This window comes from Colias philodice, chromosome 31 (genome assembly GCF_061535455.1).
Source record: "Colias philodice isolate Cphi_HAF_F1 chromosome 31, ilColPhil1 Martin Lab GWU primary, whole genome shotgun sequence".
NCBI lineage: Eukaryota > Metazoa > Arthropoda > Insecta > Lepidoptera > Pieridae > Colias > Colias philodice.
The window spans coordinates 3,477,505-3,504,862 of NC_143116.1; the positions used below are offsets into that span (position 1 = coordinate 3,477,505).

Consider the following 27,358-nt stretch of genomic DNA (forward strand, 5'->3'; position numbering starts at 1 on the left):
AAATGTCCCGTTCCATTATCAGATGAAGATAAAATTAAAATTTCAAATTCAAACATCCATACTAATATTATAAATGCGAAAGTAACTCTGTCTGTATGTCTGTTACTCAATCACGCCTAAACTACTGAACCAATTTGCATGAAATTTGGTATGGAGATATTTTGATACCCAAGAAAGGACATAGGCTACCTTTTATTGCGAAATATGCACCACGGGCGAAGCCGGGGCGGACCTCTAGTATGTCATATTTGTGAAACTGAGTTAAATAGAGATCCATTTTACGATTTTAAGACGGAAAGGTATTTATCCTCATGAATTTATAATTATTGCTTGAAACATCCATCACTTCCTGATCAACACCAATTTTATAGTTCACTCACAGATTCAAATATTTCAAATGATGATTATAATCACGCAAAAGATATTTGGCAACATTTTAAGTGTAGTAGTATGTATATCTGATTATTCCAATTTATATTTAAAAACTGATGTTTTACTTTTGACTTGGGGTGGTGTAGGTAACTCATTACACATATTATCATATACATATTATATTATATTTACATTTTTTATTACAAGCGATGCGTTCTAGCGATAAATTATCGATAGATAACTTCTTTAAATTATCGATAACTAGATTTCCGCCCGCGGCTTCGCCCGCGTTTTCAAAGGAAAACCCGCATAGTTCCCGTTCCCGTGGGATTTCCGGGATAAAACCTATCCTATATGTTAATCAAAGTTACCCTCTATATGTGTGCTAAATTTCATTGTAATCGGTTCAGTAGTTTTTACGTGAAAGAGTAACAAACATCCATACATCCATACATCCTTACAAACTTTCGCCTTTATAATATATATTAGATATTAGATATTTTATCGACCGATGCTCTCACTAGAACCGAGTACTGTTGGGTCGCAGCTTAGATCATTAAGTAATGGATGGAGCACGCTGGCAAATGTTCTAACTAAACTTTCTGCCGGTTTTGGTGCGGGGAGGGTAACTCACACTTTGAAACACTATCACACATTCACAAAAATAATTTGTGTCTTTACAAACTCAAACTATTACAAAATGGACAGACTAGCATGTTTTTGCACACATACATCGATTACACAGAAAAATCTCTATACATATACGTAATAATACAATCGCTCTAAAGGGATGTAACCATATCGATATTACAAAAATAATAATTTTGTTGAAATTAGAAATAACATTAATATTATATTCATAAAAAATACTACACAGGTCATTTGTAACGTTTTCATCATTATTATATGCATACGAAAAAACAATAAAACGCCATTTTATTTGTATTTCAATATGTATTTATTCAACACATCACATATTATATTCAATAAAATAAATATCGGTCCAGAAATTTTTATTATTTCTGTACCGAGGTGTCCATTCTGATTTTCTCCCACAGCATTCAATCCACCTTAGCCTTAAAGCAGGATTTTTTGTAAATCTGAAATATACGCAATATTCGTACATACATATAAATAAAGTAGCTGCTCCGCGCGGTTTCACCCCCGTGGCTCCACTCCTGTTGGTCGTAGCGTGATGATATATACCTTCCTCGATAAATGGGCTATCTAACACCGAAAGAATTTTTCAAATCGGACCAGTAGTTCCCGAGAATAGCGCGTTCAAACTTCAAACAAACAAACAAACAAACAAACTCTTCAGCTTTATAATATTAGTATAGATTACATAATAGAATAATTACAAGATTAACATTACAAAAAAAACGGCTAAATGCGAGTCGGACTCGCGCACGAAGGGTTCCGTACCATTAAAATCTTCTGCCAGTTAAAAGTAACCGAGCGTAAATTTTAATAAATATATACAAGACTTACAAAATAAACATTATACTCCTTTTTATGCAGTTGTGTAAAATTTTAATATAATAAAGATTAATTCTCATCTCATTTCAAATTATACTTAGAAAAATATTTTTTTATCGACGTTCAAGTTAAAAGCAGTCCGTCACTAAGAAAGTCGTAAAAATTAACGACCTTTTAAGCGACGAGTTTTTAAATTCAACTCTATCACTAAGTTCATAAAGATTAAATTTGAATTTCTCTTCAAGATAGTCTCGCTACATCACTTTATAGTCTCGTGGGGAGTGCGGTTCAATATTGCGTTCTAAATTCAACTTTATCGCTTAGTTCATAAAGATTAAATTTGTATATTTTCTCTTCAAGATAGTCTCGCTACATCACTTTATAGTCTCGTGGGGAGTGCGGTTCAATATCGCGTTCTAAATTCAACTTTATCGCTTAGTTCATAAAGATTAAATTTGTATATTTTCTTTCCATGATAGTCTCGTGAGGCCGCATCAATGATCGAGTACACACATGACTCGATTATTTGTCTTGATCATATCGCTAAACGATACATCGACGATTATTAGAAATTGCATTTAATTAGAAATGTACGTTAAAAAAATAAAAAAATATACACAAATGAAAGGTTATTCCATCTTTTTTAATATTCGACATGTTTGAATTGCTTCTGCAAGACTTGACAGTGCAAAACGGCATTTTTAGCGGAGCAGTCGCAGACGTCCTTTCGATGTTTTACGAATACGCAGAGTGTTCGTAATCGATTACGCAAGTAGTTTTTATGAAAGCATAAGATTTTTCGATTCGAATAATCTTATACCTCGGCAAAAGGGGAAACGCCTGCGTGTGTTATCCATTACTTAATGATCTAAGGGTCGCAGTCGGCTCCGCCTCATGCGGGGCCGCGCGCGGGGGGCGCATCACGTTGCGCGTGCGCAGGCCGCACTGATGCCAGATGGGGGGAATTCCCCCCAAATTTGGGGGTATTTTCAGACCGCGGGGTATTTTGAGGGGTTCTGCGGGGGGAAAAAATTTGCGCGAATTGATAGACGTAAGGCAACGATGTAAATAATTCCTTGTGGAAATCTGCAAGCAAATACAGACGAGACTACCAACTAACATGAAAACTAGAAAATTGCAAGCTAATGAGCCCGAAAAATGCGACGTCTCAAATTAAACCCGACATTACAAATTTAGCCAAATCTTTTAAGACCGTCTGCAATGATGTTGACTTAGTACAAGAGTGGAATGCTTTACATCGAACAACCTGGAAATCCACACAAAACACCGAAGAGTTTTGGGTTGAAGTGTATGGCTTCAAAAATGCAGTCGGTGATAGAACTTACGGACATGTAAGAAAATTGGCATTAGCAATTTTGTCGTTGCCTTTTTCTAACGCGATTGTGGAAAGAGCCTTCTCACAAGTTGCGATTATTAAAGAGAAACTGAGAAACAGAATATGATTGTATGCCTTTGTCTGCTTTTTGTATCTGTGTGGTTTGTTTAAGATCAATAAATGTTTTTATTATTATTATTAAATTAATTCATAATTTAAATAATAAAAATAAATACAGAAATAAAACAACTTACCTCATCGATATAGCAGTTCCAAATACGCATAATATACAAAAAACAATATCTGAAAAAATTAAAAAATATAATGATCTGAAAGAAGAAGTTGTACGAATATGGAGACAAGATAAATTATACATTGTACCAATAGTTCTTTTTTCTACCGGTGTTATTCCCAAACATTTAAAAAAACAAATTCATCTAGAAGAAACCGTATTTATCCAACTACAAAAAGCAGCAATACTTAACACATGCAGAATAGTAAGAAGATTCCTCCAAATAGAAGAAAATGACAATACTCGACAGACAGACACGTAAATAAATTACAAATGCTGCATTTACTTGGTTTCCGCCCGTAAATGTGGCTGCTACCAGCATTTATGCTGAGATATAAATACGCATACAAAAATAAATACATCATTCAGGAATTTAAAACAATGCATTGAAATGGGAATTAAATTAATTAAAGTACATAGAATTTTAAAATTTAAACAGAGTTCTTGGTTAAAGAAATACATAGACTTAAATACTAGTTTGAGAACGTTAGCAACATCAAACTTTGAAAAAGACTTTTAATGAACAATTCTGTCTTCGGTAAGACTATGGAAAATATTGAAAAAAGAGTAAACGTTCAACTACTAACTCACTGATAATCGTGGTAAAGTTTAAGTGGCCGGCGCGGGCCGCATAGTTATCTAGAATGTTCCCTTGCGTAGTCGCCGCAGCGCGCACGCCGTTGTTAATCGTATATTTCGATAATTGTAAGAACAATGTTATAATATGTCTTTGTAAATTTATATCTTAATAACATATTGTGTTAAAGTTAATAAAGTACTTTCAACCAAATAATGTTATAATTTATGATAAGCCGATTTATTAAGGATTTTGTATTTTAGATATATCTAAGACCCTTATGTATGAATTTCATTATAACTAAATTATTAAAAAGTTCCATTATAAAAGTAAGTTATTGTACACCGATACCGATAGTTTGATATATCAAAGGACATGTCCAAAAATGTATGAACCAAAAACCCAGAATCGACAGGAATGAAACGTATACCAATGGATTCGCATTGAAGTATAATATAATATTACCAAGGGGGCAACTCCGAAATCGTTATAGTATAGGAGCTAGGAGCAAAATAAAATAACTAAGAAATTCCTTAAAAAACATAATATACATAAGTTTCCGTTATGTTGTGGCTTAATATGACGATGTTATAATGTTTTATCACTTGGGTTACACATAATAAATATCATATTTTACAAGAAACGAAACAAAAACGTTAAAGCACAACATAACAAAAACTCTCGATTTTGTAGTTTTGTTCTTTTATTTTATAGATACTACGATTGTTATAGTATTATATTATGTATTATTGGTAATTCTATGGCTAAAGATTGAAAAAAAAAATCTGTATAGTATAGGAGCTAAGAGCCAAAAAACAAAGTGAAAAATCGTTTGAAAATAATAAAAACTCGTTATGTTGTGTGTTAGAATATCGTTGTTATTCATTTATTTTTATAATTAGGTCTAATTTTATTAAGTTGTATTAATGATATTATAATCTACCTATCTATAATAGCAACTACATTCGAATCTACAACAAATTGTGTTACACATGAATGTACCAGCAAAAGCAATTAATCAATTAAAATTAAAATTATAATAACAACGATAATCTCATCCACATCATAATAATTTTCAAACGATTTTTTATTCAGTTCTATTGTCTTTTAACTCCTATACTATACCTATTATTATTTTTTATTTCCAATCCTTAGCCAGAGAATTAGGCACCAATAATACACACAGTACTATAGCAATTGTAGTATCTTGAACCAAAATAAAAACTACTACTTAATAACGGAATCTTTAGTCAGTTATGTTGTGATTGAACATGATGTTATTATGTTGCTGTTGCTTTTAAAATGTGTTGATGATAATTATCATGTATAACACAAGTGATACAACATTATTATAACGTCATATTAAGCTACAACATGACGTAAACTTATTTTTTGATTTTTTAAACGAATTTCTTACTTATTTTATTTTGCTCCTAGCTCCTATACTATAACGATTTCAGGATTACTGCTTTTGCTACATTATATTATATTTAATTACCAATCCATTGGTACACATTTCATTCCTGTCGATTCTGGGTCATTTTTTGGACATCTCCTTTTAACAGACAATTGGCACCTATGTCTTAAGGAGTGGAAAGCGTCGATCGACTATAGCACAGGTCTAGTACCTAGTTTAGTCGACCGTCGTGTCTTTTTATTGTATAACTATTTATAATGTGTCTGTAAATAAACGTTTTTCATTTTTCAATTTATACGAGGATATAAAACCAGATCTACTTCACTATTTCGATACATCAGATTACCCGGAAAATAATATTTACGGATATCCAAAAATAAATAAAAAAAAGTTAGGTTTTTTTAAAGATGAGCATAATGGTAAAGTATTGAAGGAATTTTGTAGGGTTGCGATCAAAAATGTATGCCTTAGAACCTTGTATAGAAGATAAATTTATAGCAAAGGCAAAACGGGTTAACAAAAGTGTTACCAAAAAAAAATGGAAAATTACAAATCGTGTTTGTTTAATAAAAATGTATTATATTGTAGTATGCTCCTATCTTGCAATCAAACACACTATTTTTACACAAAAAATAAATAAAACATCTTTATCATATAATGATACCAAACGATGTATCATGAACAACAACATTGATACATTGGCTTGGGGATATTATAAATTACGCTAAGTGTAATACTTTTTACTTTTATTTCTCTGTGTATATGTCAACGGAAATGTATGTAATCCGTCATTGTATACAATTCCTAGGAAATGTATGTTATTCCTAAAATCGCACGGAAATGTGTGAAATAAATTATTCTATACACATTTCCTAGGAAATCTATACATTTCCTAAATAGCGATCGGAAATGTAAAACATTTAAGATATGAAAATGTATAATGGTACGTTTACACGCTTGCCAAGCCTTGGCAAACTGCAAACAGTCCCAAGCCTCCACAAATCTCGTTTGGCGTTTGAAAGGCGTTTATACGCTTGTGTATGCGTCAGTCTGCAATATACATCCAAGCATGGCGGACACCGAACTTGTGACGGCTATTGCTTTTGGTTTAACGTACTTTTATTTGAAATGTAAGCAAAGTGAAATAAAAAAAAGGAGAGCTCGACGACAGCGAAGATGGTGGATGAAAAAGATTCATCATAATCGTACCAGGTATCTACCTATTTTGATTTAACCATTATCTGTTGCAGTTGAGTTATGCCACAATACTTACGATATATTTTATTTGTTACAGACAATTTATAGAAGAGAAATTTAATGAACTTTTATATGAACCATCTGGAGAGTTTGATAACTTCTGCCGAATGAGCTATTCTGATTTTGAGTTTTTACTGCAAAAAATTTCACCAATGATATCCAAGCATGATACAGACTTCAGAGAAGCTATACCAGCCAAATTTCGTCTTGCCATTACGCTACGATTTTTAGCATCTAGTGATTCTTACAAAAGCCTTCACTACTTATTTAAAGTATCTGTCTCTATGATATCAATAATCATTCGTGAAGTTTGCCGAGCTCTTAATGAAATTCTAAGGCGCGGGACATATACAAGCGGCGCGGCGCGCATCGGGCGCACCGCGGGCGCGCCAGCCGGCGCGCCTCGGGCGCGCTGCCGGCGCGCATCGGGCGCGCTGTTGGCGTCCGAAAATGATATTTATATAGAGTGGTTAAATGCATTTTCTTCATGCATAATTTAGTAAAATTATGTTTTTTGTGCTAAAAGAGATTTGAAAGTAACGTTAATTTGAAAGTAACGATTTTGTTTTGATAATTCCTTGTAAGTAAATAGCGAGGATAACCCCACGATTGCAAATATATCTTTGTTGGAAATGTTGGAATTTACTTGGAAAATTTTATAGTACTTTTAAAGTAATTTTAAAGTAGTACTGGTGTAATGATGGAAGAAAAGAAGGTTAAAATAACACAAAATTTATATTGTACTAGCGGTCCGCCCCGGCTTCGCCCGTGGTACATATTTCGCAATAAAAGGTAGCCTATGTTCTTTCTCAGGGTCTAAAGATTATCTGTGCCAAATTTCATCAAAATCGGTCCAGTACCTAGTTTATGCGTGAAAACCATACATACATACATACAAACCTTTCCTCTTTATAATATTAGTATAGATAAAATATGGTTTTCAAACACAGGTTTACATTTAAACCATATAAATCTTATCATTAAAATCTCAGTTCAAAAGTATTTACAGTACTGATCATTCCACAATATTATTACAATTACAAATAAATAAAAAACACAATCAAAATCAGGATTATCTTTATTTCTGACATTGTAAATACATGGGAACTTTCATTATGCTCTTCTTCATTTTCACTTTCCCTACTGCCATCACCTGTGTAAATCATTTCATCGATTAATTCAATTCACCTTTAAAAACAAAACGAAGAAGGGTATGTAATAGCAGCTCTATATAATTCCACACAGAGAGAACACATTTTTGACTGACAGGCTACCGTCTCCTATAGACCGGGAGATACTGACACAAAATTTCGAGTCATTTGTAACAGGATGGCGGTTCTACAGGGGTCTTAGTACGCAATGACAAAAAGAAAAACGATGGTGTGAACGCTGGTACCGGCGGCTTAGTCGCGTGGGCGTTAGTCGAACTCGTCGGAAAAATAGCGAAGTCAAACGATTTGTAACACAAAAATTTTAGAATTTACCGATAGCCCATAAAAAAGAAGTAGGCGGTAGTGTCATGCCATACTTTTCCGGTGTGACTTACAGCCCGCCATACCGACGCGAATGTGTTGATTTAAAAAAAACAATTCAACCATTTGTACCAGGCTAACTTTTGCACAGGTAACCATCGTCGTGCAGCCATTTACGAAAATCGCCATGCCATACTTTTCGGACGATTCCAAATGGTCGCCATACCGCCGAAAATCTGCAAATTTTTTTTTTGTAAAAATTGTAATTGTAACTCGAAATTTTGTGTCAGTATCTCCCGGTCTACTACCACCCGATTTGTTTTTGATTGTGTATGACCGTGAATTGACCTCTATTTGGATGCGATGGGGGAAGCGCGCCTGCGGTACGCCTGCGGTACGCCCGCGGCGCAACCGTGGCGTGCCGCCTCGTCGCCTTTCCAAAATTCTTTCATACAAAATGTATAAGAAGGACGTGGTGCAAAACAGATTCAAGAGGTGCGCTTATGGCACGCCCGCGCCCGCGCCGCTTGTGTTTGACCCGCGCCTAAAGGATCTAGTTAAGGTAGGAATAAAACAAAACATTATGTTATACATTTATTTATATTTTAATAGAATCATAGGAAATCTGTTCTAAGAATGTATGTTAGCCGAATGCTTTATTGTTTAATTATTTATTAATTTAAATAAGAATTATGTCGACGAATCAAAATCTTCGAAAGCATTCAGCATAGCCATGTTTATAATGTTGGTTTCACGTGAGGCTGGGTTGATGATTTGGTCCGATATGATACGAATAGATGACGAGGGTGCTGTTGATGTAGACGGAGCTCGAGCTATTGGAGTTGGTATATGTTTTGCCATGTCTGGCGCTGAATAAGAAGTTTGTGTGTTTGGAGAGGGAAAAAAACTTTGGTTGTTAAGAATAGGTTCAGAATAAGCAGGAGATGGTGTTGAATACGCACCAGCCATTGACGATGGTCGAGAATAATATATATGACGCTCATTTGATTTTTGACTGATTCTGTTAATAAACAACCCATCTATTTGGTACATCATAATTTTTCTTTCATCAGTTGACAGTTCACGTAGCTTTATAGCCAATAATTTTGCGTATAGATCGCAATCATCGTCTTTGTGAGCAGGTATATTTTCATTCTGCCTTTGACCCAAAACATTTGTTAATTGTCCAAAAGCCACGGCCATTTGCTTTTCAGCCGTTTCAGAAGCAGGGCGACGACGTTTATTAGTAACAGCTTGTATGGATGGTGGTCTGGATGGTGATCTAGATGGTGGTCTGGATGGTGTGGTAACCGTACTTGTACGGTCTCTTATCAGAGGGTCATCCTCTGTCTGATCTGTATCTTCTTCTATTTGTTGTGATTGCTGCAAAAAAAAATAATATACTTAAACTTACACTTCATTTACTTTCTTTTTACAGATGCCCACCACAGCAGAAGGATGGCTTAATATAGAAGAAGGATTCAGGACTAAATTTCCACATTGCATAGGTGCATTGGATGGCAAGCATGTAGTCATTGAAAGCCCAACGCATAGTGGAACAGAGTATTTCAATTATAAGAAAACTTTTAGCATTGTCCTTTTGGCTTTAGTGGATAGCAAATACAAATTTGTATTCGCAGACATCGGGAGTCAAGGAAGAATAAGTGACGGCGGCGTCTTTAATAATTGTTTACTATGGAAAAGAATAATTAGAAACGAGATAAATTTTCCACCACCATGTCCACTTTCAGGATCGAATATTAATATTCCATACGTGTTTTTAGCTGACGGTGCTTTTGCATTGAGTCAACACGTAATGAAACCCTACCCTGGAAACCATGAAGTAGACTCACCAAAAAGGTTATTTAACCAAAATTTATCTAGATCCAGAGTTGTAGTTGAAAATACGTTTGGAATTTTAACCTCAGTTTTCAGAATATTCAGACGCCCTATCAATTTAGAACCACAAACTGTAACGGAATTTACGATGACTTGTGTATTACTACATAACTTTTTGAGAACAAGTAAAAGTTCTTCAAATCGATATACTCCTCAGAGTTCGTTTGACGTATATGACAGTAGTGGAAATATGGTTACCCCAGGTTCATGGCGTAGAGATAACGACGAATATAATGCATTGCAAAATTTACCACAAATACCACGAAGATCTCCGGTGAACGCCAGAGAAGTCAGGGAAGAATTTACTTCATATTTTAATAGGATTGGATAAGTTGATAAAAATGTATAAATAAATGTAGGTATAATAACCAACCGGTGTTTTTTTTTTATTTAGAACTAGCTTCCGCCCGCGACTCCGTCCGCGCGGAAAAATTAAGATTTATTTTTTTCTACGTATTTTTCCGGGATAAAAAGTATCCTATTTTATGCCCAGGATAATAAGGTATAATTATACCAAGTTTCATCGAAATCGAACCGTTAGTTTTCACGTGATGCCTTCACATACAGACAGACAGACAGACAGACAAAAATTTTTTTAATCACATATTTGGGTTTGGTATCGATCCAGTAACACCCCCTGCTATTTATTTTTTCAATATTTTCAATGTACAGAATTGACCCTTCTACAGATTTATTATATGTTTTAGGGCTGATTTTTCAATCGTTGGTTAAAACTTATTCGTCCAATAACGCATTAAACTACCATTTCAAAAATGTATTCTTATTGTCCGTATTTGACAGTTTACAGGTGGCATTTTAAAATGTTACGATAATACTTTATTGGACGGATAAATTTTAAACCAAGGATTGAAAAGTCGGCCCTTAGAATAAATAAATTTATTTACTTACTGTTTCGGTGTTTATCCCTTCATTGCAAGTATATACTGGTAGTAAAAATGACTCCATGATTTCGTAAGCATACCAAGTTGGATTGTATATTTCTTCGGCACCTAAAATAAAATAAAAACATCGAAAATTAGAGCGAGATAGTATGGAATAATCGAGAAACTAACCAACGCTTTTAAACAGTTACACCTTGCAGACTATCAAAATAATTATAAATGTATCGTAGGAACATACCTGCGCCAGAACGCATAGATTCACGTTTTTTTTTCAAGTGTTTGCGAAAAGTAGTCATCAATATCTCTTTTTTATTTTTTATTTCCTTTACTGGCCTTCCAGTAAGTTTAGAAAGACGAATCCATGCATCTGCTTGTTTCTTCTTATCTTTATGATTTGCATCTTTCGGATTCCAGATGCATGGTTCCAGTTGGTAATGTTCTAGAAACGAAAGACTCTCCTCATTCGACCAGCAACTCATTTTTTATTTATTTTTTGTAAAATCAAGCAAGCGTGCACTCATCGCGAGATCACGATGGCTACTAAACGCGGACCAACATGTAAATGCATCGCAAGCGCTTGCCGCAAACGCCCTTTGATCTGCGTAAAAAAACCGACACTCGACTGGATCGGAAGCAAGCAGGCACAAGCCCACGCAAGCCAAGCCAAACGCCCTTTTTACATGCTTGCGATTGTCGATCCTTGCTAAGGCTTGGCAAGCGTGTAAACGTACCATAAGAAGTGCCTTTGTAAGAAAAACTGTGCTACAGCAAGATGTCTGTGTTTTAAAAATAAAGTATTATGCACTTCCAAATGCCATTCGTGCTTACCCTGCAAAAATAAATAGCTATATGGACTGACAAAGGATTATAATATAAAGATTTACTTATATAATGTGTTATTTATAATTACTTAATTATTATCAGACTGATTACTTGAGATATACCTAGTGCTTAAATTTAGATATAAGTACTAACAGCTATAATAATATTAACTATATAACACGTGTAACCTAGTTTTGTATCTATTTAATAAGGCATGTTATATTTTAAATATACAGTATTCATTCAGCAGTCCTAGTGTTTCAATTAGGGTTGCCAACCGTACTATAATATATAGTATTGTACTATATTTCGGGTCTGCGTACTATATACTGTTGAAAACATATATAGTACGCAAAAATACTATATTTTCAACACCGACAAATGTTACAAACAAATCATTCATTAAAAAAAATATGGCTAAGTCATATAACCTATTGCGCATATACCAGTGGCGAGAAGAAAGAAACAGAAGTAGTGTATCATTCTGTGGTAGGTATCATCTTTAGATTACAAAATAAAATACAGATGGAGCATGACAACCGCCCGTCGCCCTTGTCAAAGAAAATACGAAATCAAAAGCAAATACGTCGCTGCACCAGTGCTATAGCGCATATAGTGTCATTCAATACCTCAAAAAGGGTTTGCAATTTTAGTAAAAAAATGCTGTCTTGTGATAATAAAACGCTGTAAAATTTGTTCCCGAAAACAAAAAAAAAAGATAAAACATCGTTTCACAGGTTTTCTGTAGATTATTTGGCTGATTTATTTCTTTATACAAATAATAATTTTACAGATATGAAGGAATACAAAACTTCAACGTATGTTGCCAGTATTTTGAAAATGAATTTGCCATTTTTACTGGTAAAACGGTAAATGGTTAAAAGATCTTCAGGGTAATGCTGTTGGATTTTTCGATCGTGAATGTGATTATTTTTATAGTGCACTAAAGGTTCATGATCATTATTAAATTATTTTAATAAGCATAATACATTATTTTGATACTTTTATAAAGCTTAAAAATGTCAATAGTCCTTTTCGCTAGAGATTTAATTTATGTGAACTCTATGATGGATATGATGAAAATAAAATGTCTCGTATTCTCGACTAAAAACCACCGCTATTCGCATTCATATAATATATTTTGAAAAATAAAAAATAATATAATTATTACATTACATTTTAATATTTTAACTTTTTTTATGTAATTTATTTAATTAAAAATTGAATACAATTATTTTGTCCATATATAACTTTAGTAGGCAGGTACTTTATGTAATAAAATAATTTTTACAATATTATAAAAAAAAATAGCATAAACCCGAAATTATATTAAAATAAAAATTTAAACTTGACTGCTAATTTATGTATATAGCCTACGTCACTACCGCCACTAACATAATAATTCAGATGATTGCAATGAAACCTACAACTCAAAATCGGTCCAACGGTTTATACTGCAGGGCGTGTCAAAGAAATATTATACATACATAAACTCGAAAAACATAACCCTCTTTTTTTCGTAGTCGGGGAAAAATTTGGGAATTTTTTCAATATCTGGTAACATTACACGCATACAGAAGCACCGTGTACGTACAGTGCAGCGGCGAAATGACAGCACACATAGCTTTATTGAAAATGACGATAAATCATTCGGTTTAGTTCGGCAACGCTCCATCTGTAAGGGTATCATTAATAAAAAATGAGCTTTTGATTTATATTAATTTAAAAATTGAATGTGACAAGAAGCTTGACTGACACCTATTTTAAACATAAAAATAACTGTGAAACAACCGACTTCAAAAATGGAAAAGTACAAAATAAAAAAGATTCGATATCATTAATTACTACATATTATTTAGATGTGCTATTTATTAAATAGGTTACACAGTTCAAGAAGTGCAAAAATATAGTTTTTATAAAAATAAATATGGAATGGAGACCATGGAGTGGTCGACGTAAGCCAGGCAAACCGAAAGCACGATGGTCCGACGATATTTCTAGAACAGCGGGTAAATCTTGGATGCGTCTGGCCAAAGACCGCAAAGAGTGGAAAAAACTTGTTTTTCCCATAAAATACTATATTTTTTTTAAATGTACTATATTTTTTACACTTTATTTTGGAAAATACTATATTTTGATGATGAAGTGTTGGCAACCCTAGTTTCAATCCTCTCCCGAGGCACCACCTTACATGGCGACCCTGCCTAAAGTTGGTGCACGCGCGCGTATATTTTGACACCGGCCGCCGCGTCGCCGATTTACATATATGGTAAACTGTGTGTTCTCGGCCCGATGAAATTAAATCATTAAAGATGAATATATTAAAATATTTTGGAGGCAACGCAAGTGAAACGCTACAGAAAATGGAAAAGCAGCAGTCCAAGGAAGACTAGTATAGCATAAAATAGTTATAGCACAAAATTTTGACCGCAACCATACCAGTGTTTTATTATAGTTGAGCCAATTTAATAGGCAACATTTGACGTCTATCAATTTTATCTTCATAGGGTGGTAACCTGCTTAAAAACATCGATTAAAGCGAATTAATCGATACGGACTTGAAACAATTGTCAATCGAACTTGAAACACATGTCAATAATTTATGATGATTTTTATTCCTAAGTAACCAATGCATTCGATTCTAGATGTCAGATTTCGATTTTTAGAGTAACGTCTCTGGTATTTATAAAGAAAAAAGGGTTGACACAAAATTGTAGCGACGTCAGTTCTTTAAATAAGAAAATGTTTATTATGTTTAGAATGGTTTATCAGTAAAATCAACCTAAAATTAGTTGCATCGGTCATTATTATTATAAATATGTAATCGTAATTGAAAAAAGTTAAGCAAATGTGCAGTTCTAACAAAACGAAATATCATGTTATTCTATGTCGTCGTTACTAGGTTACGTTGTTGACTTTTGTTGAACTGTCAAATGTTGCCTATTAAAATGGCTCTACTATAGTTTGTGTTGTCGTAGATGCTATCCTAAATATCATCTCCAGTTTTTGAAAAGGAATTGTAAGAGATGGGACTGGAATGTTGATAGGATTCAGAATGATTGGACTTCAGTTTGTGGTGAATATTGCTTAATGTATTTGCTATATAAGTTTCAGGGATATTCAATGCATAGTTTTACGAGCATATTTACAGGGAACACACTGTACAAAGATATTTTAGTGGATGAGATGTTTCGCTACTATTTTATAATATATGTAGATAAGGCTACAATTCAAATGTTCATTAATAATTATTTTTGTATAGCAAAATAGACAAATGGTCGCCAAATCTAAAACTCGCTTTAGCAAGAAATCAGGGACACCCCGAAGTTCGGTTTGGTTAACAGAAAGTAAGTTATTTTAGGAAACGTTATTTGGTGACCATTTTCCATAAGCACACAAACCAGTAGATAATAAACAACAACATTTTAGAAATAAAAATGGCAGTAAAATGAAGGAATGTGTTTATAGCGAGGTGCACAATGAGTAATAGATATGAACGCCGAGTTGGGATGGTGTTGGAGGAACAATAGATAATAGGAAAAGGTGAATAATGGGACGCTAATGACGGTACAGACCGGATATCAGGTGCACAATGAGTAATAGATGAGTAAATCGATCTGCACATCTCCGAAACCGTGCATCCTACACTAAAATGGATCGCTTCAAATTTTGCTATTTCCGCTATCTTGTCTCAAGGCCCAATTGGACAGGATCGTCCAATTGCTTTCGCTTCACGCAGCTTAAACAAAGCTGAGTGCAATTACAGCGTCACCGAAAAGGAATGTTTTATATTCGGAACAAAGACCTTCAGACAGACGTGAACGTACAATTGCAGAGAGCTCAGACGACACGAAAACCTTTGCAACTGGCGGTGCTTGCGCCCGCGAATCACTACTACTGATCGCCTTATCAGATTGCCGTAAAAAGTGTTCTACTAAAATTAGCTTAGAAATGCAAACGACACTTTTTAATGAGGTATGGGCATTGGGCAATTATGACAAGCGTTCTGCATATCTATCATCACTCATTTTAGATGCTAAAAACTCAGCGTATACTGCGTACGGAATTCTGGTGGAGAGCCTAAACCAAGAACTATGAATATGGAAAATTACAAATCGTGGTTGTTTAATAAAAATGTATTATATTGTAGTATGCTTCGATTTAAGTCAATCAAACACTATTTTTACACAAAAAATAAATAAAACATCTTTATCTTATAATGATACCAAACGATGTACATATAATTATGAACAATAACATTGATACATTGGCTTGGGGACATAATAAATTACGCTAAGTGTTTTGTAACGATTTTTACTTTTATTTCTGTGTGTATATACAAAATTGTAGTGATTGTAAAATTATGATATTACTTTAATGTTAATTAATAGTTTATTACATATTTAAAATGTATTGTTTGATTGTAAATAATGTAAAATAATTGTAGTTTTTATTTGTGTGCTTAAATTTGATGTTGAAGTGATTGTGAAATTCTGATAAGTACTAATTGTGTTAGAAATAGTATACAGATCATTCTGTTTTCACCAATTACATGTTTTATATAATTTTAGCAATATATATATTAAATTTTTACACCAACATTTTCGTTTTTTATTTCATCCCTTTAAACTCTGATAAATGTTTCACTTTATCCATCTGTTTACTGCTATTGTGGCAGGACAAAGTGGATGTGGGAAGTCAAATTTTGTAACAAATTTCATTAAATCAGTTAAAGAAATATGTAATTGTGTTAATCAGATCACATGGTGCTCTGTACAGTGCCCAGTGTGAAAATATTTTATTGAAGAAAAATTAAATAATAAACGATGAAAAACAACTTTTAATCCTAAACAAAAATTACAGCATTTGAGATTGCTTTAGAAGCACCCAGTGATTTTCTGTATAAAATAGTGAAACAAGGATTGAACATTTCAGCGATGTGTTTCCAACTATAAAGCATAAGCTAAATATTAAAAAAACATTATAAAATGAGATCACACGGCACACAATAGAATGTAAAGAAGAGTAAGAACATTTACTTTTTATTATAGACAACTAATAACTATAAAAATTACTTATTATTGTAAATCCGAAAAGCGAAACATTAAAGAACAATCTTTATAGTTTCAAAACAAAAACTTAAATTTTTATTTATTCGGTATAATTATGACTTAATAGTGATAAATATGAACATTATTTTTGAGTATAAATTTATAATGTAGTTGACAGGTGTATCTGTGAACGCTATGTTACAAACTGTCTTTGTAAATGTACAAATTGAGTTTCTCGTTTTTGACAGTTGGTGCGCTACCTGTCCTTTTCTTGCTTGCTCTGTGCTGTGTAATGTATGCGTTTAACTTTTATTTAAAACATTGGTTGTAAAGAAGAAGTTTTATTGAAAATATTACCAAATCACAATAGATTATGGGCCCAGGCATATTTAAAATATATTTTCAATAAAGGAAGTCTATATAAGAGCAAGATTACAACCGGTGTAAAAACTAACCTAAAATGGAGGTTGCGATGAAAATTGAGAAGTTTGACGGAAGAAATTTTAAGCAATGGAAATTTCACGTTAAATGTGCATTACGAGCAAAAGGATTGTATATCGAGAAGGCAAGACCTACGGAAACCAGTTCGCAAGTGCAAGACAAAGATGATGGCCTGGCCATGTTCATTCTGACATCGTCCATGGATTTAAACCAAATATCTTTAATAGAAAACTGCGAGACTGCTAAACAGGTTATGTCAAAATTAGAAGCTATCTATGAACAAAACTCTGAATACAACAAGATGTTGATTCATGAAAATTTTTATCAATATTCATATAGTGTCAACGATAGGTACTATGGCACAGCATGTGTCCTAGGTAGAAAGCTTGGCAAAGCAGCTACGGGAGACTGGTGAGAAGACACAGCAGTTATGACCAAAATTCTAAGTACATTACCATCAACGTACCGTTCACAGCAAGCGCGCACGAGCAACTTTGTCTCCGCAACTATTTTGTCTCTCCCATCAATTTGTATGGGGAGTTGCGTCGTTACGTGCGCGCACTTTCATGCTAGCCCATAGGTGGGAGAGACAAAATAGTTGCGGAGACAAAGTTGCTCGTGCGCGCACTGTCTAAGACAGGCATGGTTGTCACTCGATGAAGGTAGTCAAACGATTCAAAACCGCACTTCTCGGCTAGTAGATGAAGAAGCCAGCCTTGCCAATGATATAAATGGTAGTGAGACAGCATATAAGTATTAATTTAATTCCTTTCTCATACATACGTTTTTTTACTTTCGACATAATATTCAACTAATAGTAAATCAAACTAACCATTAAGCGCGTCACACACGGTGAAGATACTATAATATTTTATGTTAAGATTCTCTATTACAGTATCTTAAGGTATCCGATATCAGCGTTCTGACCATCATTTTTCTTTTTGTCATTGCGTACTAAGACCCCTGTAGAACCGCCATCCTGTTACAAATGACCCGAAACACTGACACAAAATTTCGGGTCATTTGTAACAGGACGCTGATACCGGATACCTTAAGATACTGTAATATTTTATATTAAAGAATCTTAACATAAAATATTATAGTATTTTCACCGTGTGTGACGCGCTTTATGCTTGCCAAAGTCTAAAAGCAGGCAATATAGATGTTGGTCCTAAATCTAGACTACACAGTTGGAAACCTGTGACCACCAATGAAATGTATAGATTTCTGGCTCTCATTGAATGGATGGGTTAGGTGAAGTTACCTTGCATTCGCGATTATTGGCGAACACATAAGCTGTATGGATTACCACTGTCCAGAACAGTAATGTCACGTAATAAATTCGAATCATCATCATCTTGAAATTTCTTCATTTCTCGGACAATGACCTATTTAATCACCAGGGTCTAGGTCCTAGACCCTGGTGATGACCGTCTGTATAAGCTTAGAACATTGATGGAAATTCATAAGTAATTTTCAAAACGCTTATAGACCCGGTAAAAAGATATTTATCAACGAAAGCCTAATCCCCTGGAGAGGAAGGCTTATTTTGAAACAAAACATCCGAACAAACGCCACAAATATGACATAAAATTATTTAAATTATGTTCAGATACAGTTACTGATACTGCCAGAACAAAAATTGACGAAGAATATAGAACCCTAAAGTTTGATCGCGAAGTAAGTGATTTGTTACAATATTCGAGCACTCTCCGTTCAAACCTTGAATATCTCCAGAATCATCTTGCATCTGAAAGTTAATCAAAATATTTATAGTTATGTTAGTTGCCTAGTACCTACATAATTGCTTGCACACTGCACAGCAAACTACAAACACATCAATACATATTGTGTGGGTTACTCCAAAAATGATGATTATTATTGAAAGAATTAAAATTATATACATATTACCTACATATTAAGTAATAAAAGTAATAAACATAATACATATTAAAAATTACATCAAGACCGTATTATTCACGTTGACGAGTTTTAATTATATTAAATGTAATGAGCACAAACAATCTGCAGAAGATTTTATAGTCAATCTCACTTGCAATTTCTTTTTATGTAACTGCAGAGATACAAATAAATTGTTAAATGGCACTAAACTAGATGTAAATGAAAATGATGAAGTACAAAAAATGGCTTTTATACATATATTGTGAAAAGAGGAAAAAATAAAAATATACAGTCTACCCAAGCATTTTTATTGAAAACATTCACAATTTGTAATTTTAAGCAAAAAGGAAAACAAGGGGTACTGCGGGTATACATTCTAGCTAGTTGTAGGTATGTGATAAAAAATATTAGTTCGGCCACTTGTCGGCAGGTGCGCCTCAATCGATATCTTTGACTGACAACTCTATCTTCGTTTGTTCGTTACATTATTACAAACGGAGGTACATAGAGATGAACCCTGTTTACAGCAACTGTTTAAGAATATTTTACGACCCTATCTGACTCTAATAGAAAATAGGGATTTAACAACTAATACTAATAAGGAAAAAACAAAGGCTTGGGACGAAATAACAGAGAAGTAAGTAATGTATTGTTTTGTATATTAGTTTGGTTATAAACCTTATTCCAAACATTTGTAAAACATTTTTTAAAAATTGTACGCCACGTGGCAGATCACAGCAGATCACCTCATACATTGTAATAACCCTTATAACCTGTGAATCACAATAAATCATTTGAATTTGAAATTTGAAACGTGTTATTTTTCAGTTTTGATCTAGCAAATGTGGATAAAAAACAATTAATAAACCAATAGAAGTGCCAAAAATTAAATATCCTTGTTTAGGCGAGAGACAAATAAAACTGGGGGTGGCCCCAACCCCTTTCTCCTTCCCCAGATGCTATAGAAATAGTGAAAATTTATTAACATGGTCAACTATGTTAGGGAATTGATTAAGGAGAATCGCCCACTTAATAGTCTCGATGAATTAAATCATATTTTTTTTACAACACAGTTTTTTTAAAGAAATTTTGAAGAGGACCCACTAAAGTTTTTAGCTTTACATCACGAGATAACTGATTAATGTCAAAGTGATACATCCAGCAGTGTGATTCTGTAAGACTTCATTCTAAACTTCGAATCTGAATCCGCTGTGAGTTTCTTGATTGGCATTCTTAAAACTCGGTTGATAATTCGAATCTACACTAGCGCTACTCTTGCGAGCGTGTTTGCGAGTTGAACTATATTGAACTCGAGATTTTGACAGATAAAGTATGAGATGACATAAAAAGTGGCATTCTTTAAGGTAATTCCACCGTGAGCTCGACGCTCACTTCGCACTCAAACCCGGTTCAAAGTGTCAAATTATAAGTATCTATTTTACGAGTGAAAATAGAAGAAATCATAGTTAGATAGTGTTTATATAAAGTTTTTAAAGTGAATAAGTGCCTACCTAATTAAGCGATAACGATGGCAAGAATGTTTTTGTATAAATCTATATTAGAAGAAGCTCACGCTTTGGATAAACTAGAAAAGCGTCGACAATCTACCAAAATTCGAAGTTTATCTTTATTAACCCGAGATGACGACTATGTGAGCGTGTATAGATTGTCAAAGGAGTTAATTGACCAACTGGAGTATGAGTTACTGCCTCTGATAAAGCCCACAAAACGTCTAGGAAAAGGACTTTCAATTCGTGTAAAAGTAAGTTTATTTTACTAAGTACCTATAAAGTTAATTTTGTAAGTATTTACACAGTTTATAGCGGAAAGATTTGTAACCAAGCATACCATACCTAATTTAAGAAAAACACTTCATATTAAGGAGTATTTTATTCCCTTTGTGGATTCCCCGCTAGCTGTACTCATATATATGTTTTCATGTTAGTCTAAGGTACCTATAGTTATAATATTGGTATTCTATTCAGCATGAAAATAACCAAATTGGTCCCTTTGTTGTTTTGACTAGATCCAGGTAAAGTAGGTATTTATTTTTTTATTGATTTATTGTTTCAGATATTATGCACCTTGTCATTCTTGGCTAATGGCAGTTATCAGAAAATTATTAAAGAAAACATAAGAACCTATTTATCGCAACCATCAGCATCTCGTTGCATAAATGAAGTAGTGGAAGCTCTGAATAATCCGGCCATAGTAAGAAAATATATAAGGTTTCCTCAAAATATACAAGAAAGACAAATGTTAAAAGAAAGGTTAGTAGGTATAATATATTATAATTAAAGTGACCCTTTGATTTTTTTACATTTTTACAAATTACAGGTTCTACAAAAAGTTTGGCTTTCCAGCAGCTCTTGGGTGTATTGATGGCACTCTGGTGGCAATGAAAAAACCAGCAGAGAATGAAGAACGTTTCTACTGCCGCAAAGGCTACCATGCAAGAAATGTGCAATTGGTAAAATGGATTTCAATGTTGTAATCAATTATCATTAGGTATTCAATTATCTTTATTATATTTTTTTTTTCAGATTACAGATGCAGATTTAAATATTTTAAATGTGGATCCAACTTATGGTGGAGCTACTCATGATAGCTTCATTTTTAATTATGGTGTTATAAAAGAACACTTAGAGGCATTAACAAATGCTGGTGAAGAAGTTGTTTTGCTCGGTAAGTTAATCCCTCCCTGCCCCTACTTCAGAATATAAGCCTAATTACTAGGTATAAAAACTACATAGTTATGTTTTTTTTCAGGTGATTCAGGATATGCTCAGCGCGCCTTCCTTATGACACCAATTAGTGGCGCTGAAGATAATTCCCCAGAAGCTTATTATAATGAGCGTCATTTAACTGCTCGTAATTCAGTAGAGAGAACAATAGGCCTCCTAAAAGGACGATTTAGGTGCTTATTAGTGCACAGAGTGCTCAACTATCATCCAGACGTAGTTGCAAAAATAGTTATCGCATGTTGTGTTTTGCACAACATGTGCATTCGCGCAGGAATGCCGGCATTCACAATTTCGGAAGAAGAGCGACTAGAAGAGCTTCAAACAATTGCTGAAGTTCAAAGGAGGCAAACTAGGGATTTGCCATCTAACACCGATTTAGCTCTAGGGCAATTACATAGGCGAAACATAGTGAATAGGCTTTGGCGTTCACGTCATAATTAATTTGATCCTGGCAGCTCAGCAGCAGCACTTATTTGTAATCTTTAACTTCTTCTATCCACGTGTTAGGATATGATTCATCTATTTTATTCCTGATAGTTTTTTTATTTTATTGTGTTCGTTTTGCCTTAGCTAAGCTTTTACTCTCTTTGTTCAGATTTGTTAGTTTGTAAGACAATATAGAAGTAACCCAGCTTTATAGCTTTCTTTTTATACAGATTTTTCCATACTCCTTGTTTGTGAATGTGAGAACATAGTAGGTCGTGTGTTTATATATATTTCTTCTTTTGTAGTGCTAATTTTCGTAAGGACTTTCCCCTTATTACCAGACCTACGTTTTTCTCACATATCTAAGTACCTATTCAAAATTTGTAACAATCCGTTTGTAAAACTATACCATATTTTAAAAGAGTAACCATGGAGTTTCTTGCCGGTTCTTCTCCATGGAATCGACCAACCCGAACCGAGCACCTAAGTGAAATAAAAATATTCGATTTTGATTTTGGTGTTGTTTATTGTATGTATTCTGTGGTGTGTGAGGCGGGTCTTTCAATAAAACTGCGCTAGTATTCGTTAAAAGTGTTTAATTTAAATATTAAAAAAACTTACAGAACTTAAAGTAAGATTTTTAGTTTTTAAAAAACTAAAAATCTTACTTTAAAAACTAAAAATCATACTTTAAAAACTAAAAATCTTACTTTAAAAACTAAAAATCTTACTTTAAAAACTAAAAATCTTACTTTAAAAACTAAAACACGACTCATACTGCTACACCCTATCTCTATTTTTGGCCTCTGCCAATGCTTGCAGCCCTTTCCCGACTGCAGCCACAGCTTCAGCTAAAATTTTATCCCTCTCTGCACTCCTCTCCAGAAAGGACTGTAAGATCTGTGAATTTAATCTTTGTAACTCCAGCTGCTGTTCTTCCACCCTCAGGAATCTCTCGGTGGTGGTGGAGAATTCCGTTCGCCGTTGTGATGGTGGAGGAGCAGCAACTGAAGACGTGTGACGTGATGCTGAAAAGAGAACACCTATTAGTACACGCGTTAATAAAAACTCATAAATAAATAGCAGCTTTTCGTTGTCATTTGTTTCAAAAGTGAAGTTTTGATAGTTTGTACTTACACACAGAACCACCTCGACTACCACGAACTGTCCTAGGGCGGCGAGAAGGTGAAGCAACTGAAGCTGCGTGACGAGAAGCTAAAAAGATAAATATTTACATAACTTACATGAAGGTTCTTTAAGTCGTCACTTCTATGATTTACTTTATTCAGCTTGCTTGATATTATATCGATTAATGACCATCATAGACAACTACCAATAGTAAAAAAACCTTATTACTTAATTTTCTAAACATGAAATCTTTTGTGAGCAGAATGACCATTATTTATTTTACCTAAGCCAAAACTTATTTTTGTCGCTTAATCTAAGTAATTTATAAATTAAGTAGAAAATAAAAAAGAAAATTTTAGTATGGAAAATGCATACTTCTTTAAAATTCTCCATCTAATGGTAATGAAAGTTGTTTATAATTTATTGTTCACTTACATGATGAAGCAGCAGTTCTTTGAATCACTGGGGAGGCTACTTGGGTGGAACCACGGCGTGAAGGTGAAGGTGTGGGTGTGTGGGACAGTGTTACCGTTGGAGGGGACAGGCTCGGATGATATATATGAGGATTTGGAGGAGGAGTGTGCTCTAACTGGTTATTCTGAAACAACAGAAACAATCTTAAAAAGGAAACCCACTTCCTAATATTATAATTAAAAATATTGACAATTCCAAGGAATGCACATGAAATTTCAGAAAGAGATTTGAAAAAATCTTACGTATAATAATTAGGTTTAAGTAGTTAAATAAAAAAGTAAACAAAAAAAACATGTGACATGGTTACCCAACTAAAGCCAGAGTGTAGCGGATCTGTTCTCAAGGTATGATTTGAATCATCACAGTCACAGGATACACTTAATATAATAATATTAATATTCCACAACTATCACACAACGCCATCTAGTCCCAAGCTAAGCAGAGCTTGTGTTATGGGTACTAGACAACTGATAAACATACTTATATATTTCTAAATACATACATATTATAGATAAATTACACCCAGACACAGAACAAATGATCGTGCTCATCACACAAACATTTGTTCTGGGTGGGAATCGAACCCACGACCTCCGGCATAGCAGTCAGGGTCACTAACCACTAGACCAACAGGCCAGTCTACACTTGCTGTGACAACTCAAATCTGTCTCTACTCAGATACATACCCGTAAAATGCTTTGGCTTGTTCCAACAGTTGAGCTGGATGAGGAAGCAAACAGCAGTTTTCTCGAAATTGCACGAGCTGGTGGTCTGTAACTACGAGTGTGTTCTTCTTGACTGTCCTCAATCAGAGTGGGATCCTGAAAAGTAAATTGGATAAAATGGTATCTTCCTTATGGGATAAAATTATATTAAAATATTTTGACTGCAAATAGTACCCTACAGATAAATTACTTTTTGAATTATATTGGTAATGATGAATTTGAATATTTATAGGTGTACATTCAGATCTAATAGAGTATAATCTAGACACATCAGATTTATAATAGTGGGTACATGTACCTATTACTTACTACCTATATAAATCTGATGTGACTAGTATTTAGTACAATATAACTTACATAAAATAAAATAGCTGGTGATTCCTCAGTAGGTGCCTGACTCTGCTGTTGTTGTGGTACATGAATCTATAATAAGTAAATATAAACAAATAAATGCTAGATAAGAGTATATTATTAATTAATTCCATAAAATTATGAATTAAATTTAAATATCTTACATTGTCAGTATCAGCATCTTGTATTTGTTGCACTTCATGTGATGGAGACGGGGTGTCATTTTCCTGAAACATGTAAATTTAACTTCATTTAAATTCACTTTACATTAGAAAGGGTCTAAACTACTAAAAAAATGGGCGCTATAAAAACGACAGCAAACCTTGCAGAGTGCTTCCAGTACTACTTACCTAATGCATTTCTAAACTTACCGGAAATGGCTGTATGCCTAAATGTGCATCTCCTGTAGAAAAGCTTTCACCACCACATAAAGCAACAATTCTTTCTTCAAGCTCTGATAGTTCCACTTCATCCTCCATCCCACCACCAGTCCTACGCCTAGCAGCAGAACGTGCTGCTACTTTTTTTTTATGGCGCTTTTTTTGTCAGACCAATACTATAATCAGACATTTATTTAAAGAAATTATAAAAAATTGCTGTTATTAAATACACATGTATTTTTTAAACTACATTAAAATCTCCATTTCCTTATTATTCAAAGTCAAGTATTGAGTAAAATTACGTAAAATTAAAATAAGATATTTATGAAATCAAGGAACACACTTGAAACCAAGATTATCGCATATTTTAAGTGGTTTGCTTTATGGAATGTTAAGTGGTTCTAACATGTAAAAAAAGCACTGCTAACCTTGGTCCACTGTTTGTAGGTTTTGATGGTGCCACCTATACTATTGAGGCGCACGGCTAGTTCCTCCCACTGGCGTCGACTTCGCTCTCTGGCATTTTGAGTTCTCAAGAAACCCTTCGCCATGCCAGGGTTTCTTTCCATAAACTCTATCAGAGTTTCAACCTGAGCCGACGATGGGTGAGAGGAACGTGTTTCATTTGGACTGAAACATTATTGTTGGATTAGAAAACAAAATAAACATTTCTTTAATTAATATTATTTTTGAACTTTACAACAAGAAATATAAACTTACTTCATGATTATTTCACAATAATTAACGGCACTGAACGATAAAAAAACAAACAAAATGCAAACAAAACAATGCAAGGACGAGATGAAAATATTGTCCACAGATTAATAATGATGTTGGCTGTCAGTAATTTTGGTAAGCATAGATTATATTCACGACACGAATTTAGAGTTTTCTGTTTATTTTTTACTTATTAGCTGCCTCAAATTCCTTAAAATAATAGATTGTAATTTAAACATCATATTTAGCTAAAATTCTGTGTCAAAAACTGATAAAATAAAAAACCGATAAATGTCGAATTACATTTTGTTGAGTGTGGTAGTCACTAGTACAGTATTGGTCGCTTTGGAGCTCACTTCACTTCGCAAGTGATTAGGTGATGCTTACAGAATGCAAAATCAAGGTCATTTTGAACCTTATGCGAAGTGAGAGTGAATAGCGACGTGATATGCGAGTTGTTGTCTGAATTTTACAGAATCGACGTGCAGCTCTGAAACTATTTTAACAATGAATATTTGATTTGAAAACTGCGTTGCATTTATTGCCCTTGTAGGGGTTTTGCTGACTTACAAAACACATAATGTAATAATAAATGTAATGTATTATACACAGTGTGAAACGCATAATTGACATCGCCGGACGTTTACGCCGTGCGCAATAAATATGTATGCTTCGTAAGCGAGTATTTCATTCAGTAGACCCAATAACACCTAAACCCTGTATGACAGATACAGTGGCCATCACCGTGCAATTAATCGATTATACTGAATATTGTAACTCTTTATCGGTGAAAGAAACGTGTCGACAAAATTGAATTAATTTTATTTTAAAAAGTAGATTGTCTCAAGCTGAAAAGTTGCGAATAAATAGCTACACAAATGTGAATGATTTGATTTTGAATATGAAAAGAGAACTTTTACCTCATAAGGCATTGAAAGCATTACTCCACATTCGTTGAAAGTTGTGTCACGTAGAGCTATCCGAAATGCTTGGGATTTCCCCTATATAGATAGGGGGACGAATATATATATATATATAATAGATATATATAATAGATATACATAGGGAGACGAAATCCCAAGCATTTCGGATAGCTCTACGTGACACAACTTTCAACGAATGTGGAGTAATGCTTTCAATGCCTTATGAGGTAAAAGTTCTCTTTTCATATTCAAAATCACAGACACCAACTGA

The 27,358-nt window shown here is 33.9% G+C and overlaps 4 protein-coding genes across 5 annotated transcripts in view; 1 reads left to right on the forward strand and 3 right to left on the reverse strand.

Moving 5' to 3' along the window:
- LOC149475178 (uncharacterized) overlaps positions 1-27,358 on the reverse strand; it is a 115,565-nt gene that overhangs the window by 40,578 nt on the left and 47,629 nt on the right. The window lies entirely within an intron of this gene.
- LOC149475183 (uncharacterized) lies at positions 6,401-10,473 on the forward strand. The gene is made up of 3 exons (XM_089713719.1): positions 6,401-6,685; positions 6,768-7,075; positions 9,636-10,473. Exons 1-3 carry the CDS (start codon positions 6,414-6,416, stop codon positions 10,430-10,432), a joined length of 1,377 nt encoding a protein of 458 aa, XP_089569845.1. The 5' UTR covers positions 6,401-6,413; the 3' UTR covers positions 10,433-10,473.
- LOC149475184 (uncharacterized) lies at positions 8,753-11,739 on the reverse strand. The gene is made up of 3 exons (XM_089713662.1): positions 11,242-11,739; positions 11,011-11,111; positions 8,753-9,585 (listed from the first exon to the last, which is right to left on the reverse strand). Exons 1-3 carry the CDS (start codon positions 11,480-11,482, stop codon positions 8,893-8,895), a joined length of 1,035 nt encoding a protein of 344 aa, XP_089569788.1. The 5' UTR covers positions 11,483-11,739; the 3' UTR covers positions 8,753-8,892.
- Positions 23,100-27,177, reverse strand: LOC149475185 (uncharacterized). 2 transcript variants are annotated; one of them, XM_089713972.1, is made up of 8 exons: positions 26,168-27,177; positions 25,876-26,077; positions 25,232-25,294; positions 25,074-25,139; positions 24,678-24,812; positions 23,953-24,115; positions 23,527-23,604; positions 23,100-23,417 (listed from the first exon to the last, which is right to left on the reverse strand). In XM_089713972.1, exons 1-8 carry the CDS (start codon positions 26,170-26,172, stop codon positions 23,170-23,172), a joined length of 960 nt encoding a protein of 319 aa, XP_089570098.1. In that variant the 5' UTR covers positions 26,173-27,177; the 3' UTR covers positions 23,100-23,169. The 2 variants fall into 2 exon arrangements, with proteins under 2 accessions (XP_089570098.1, XP_089570099.1); XM_089713973.1 differs by adding an exon at positions 25,439-25,623 and having other exon boundaries at positions 25,876-27,176.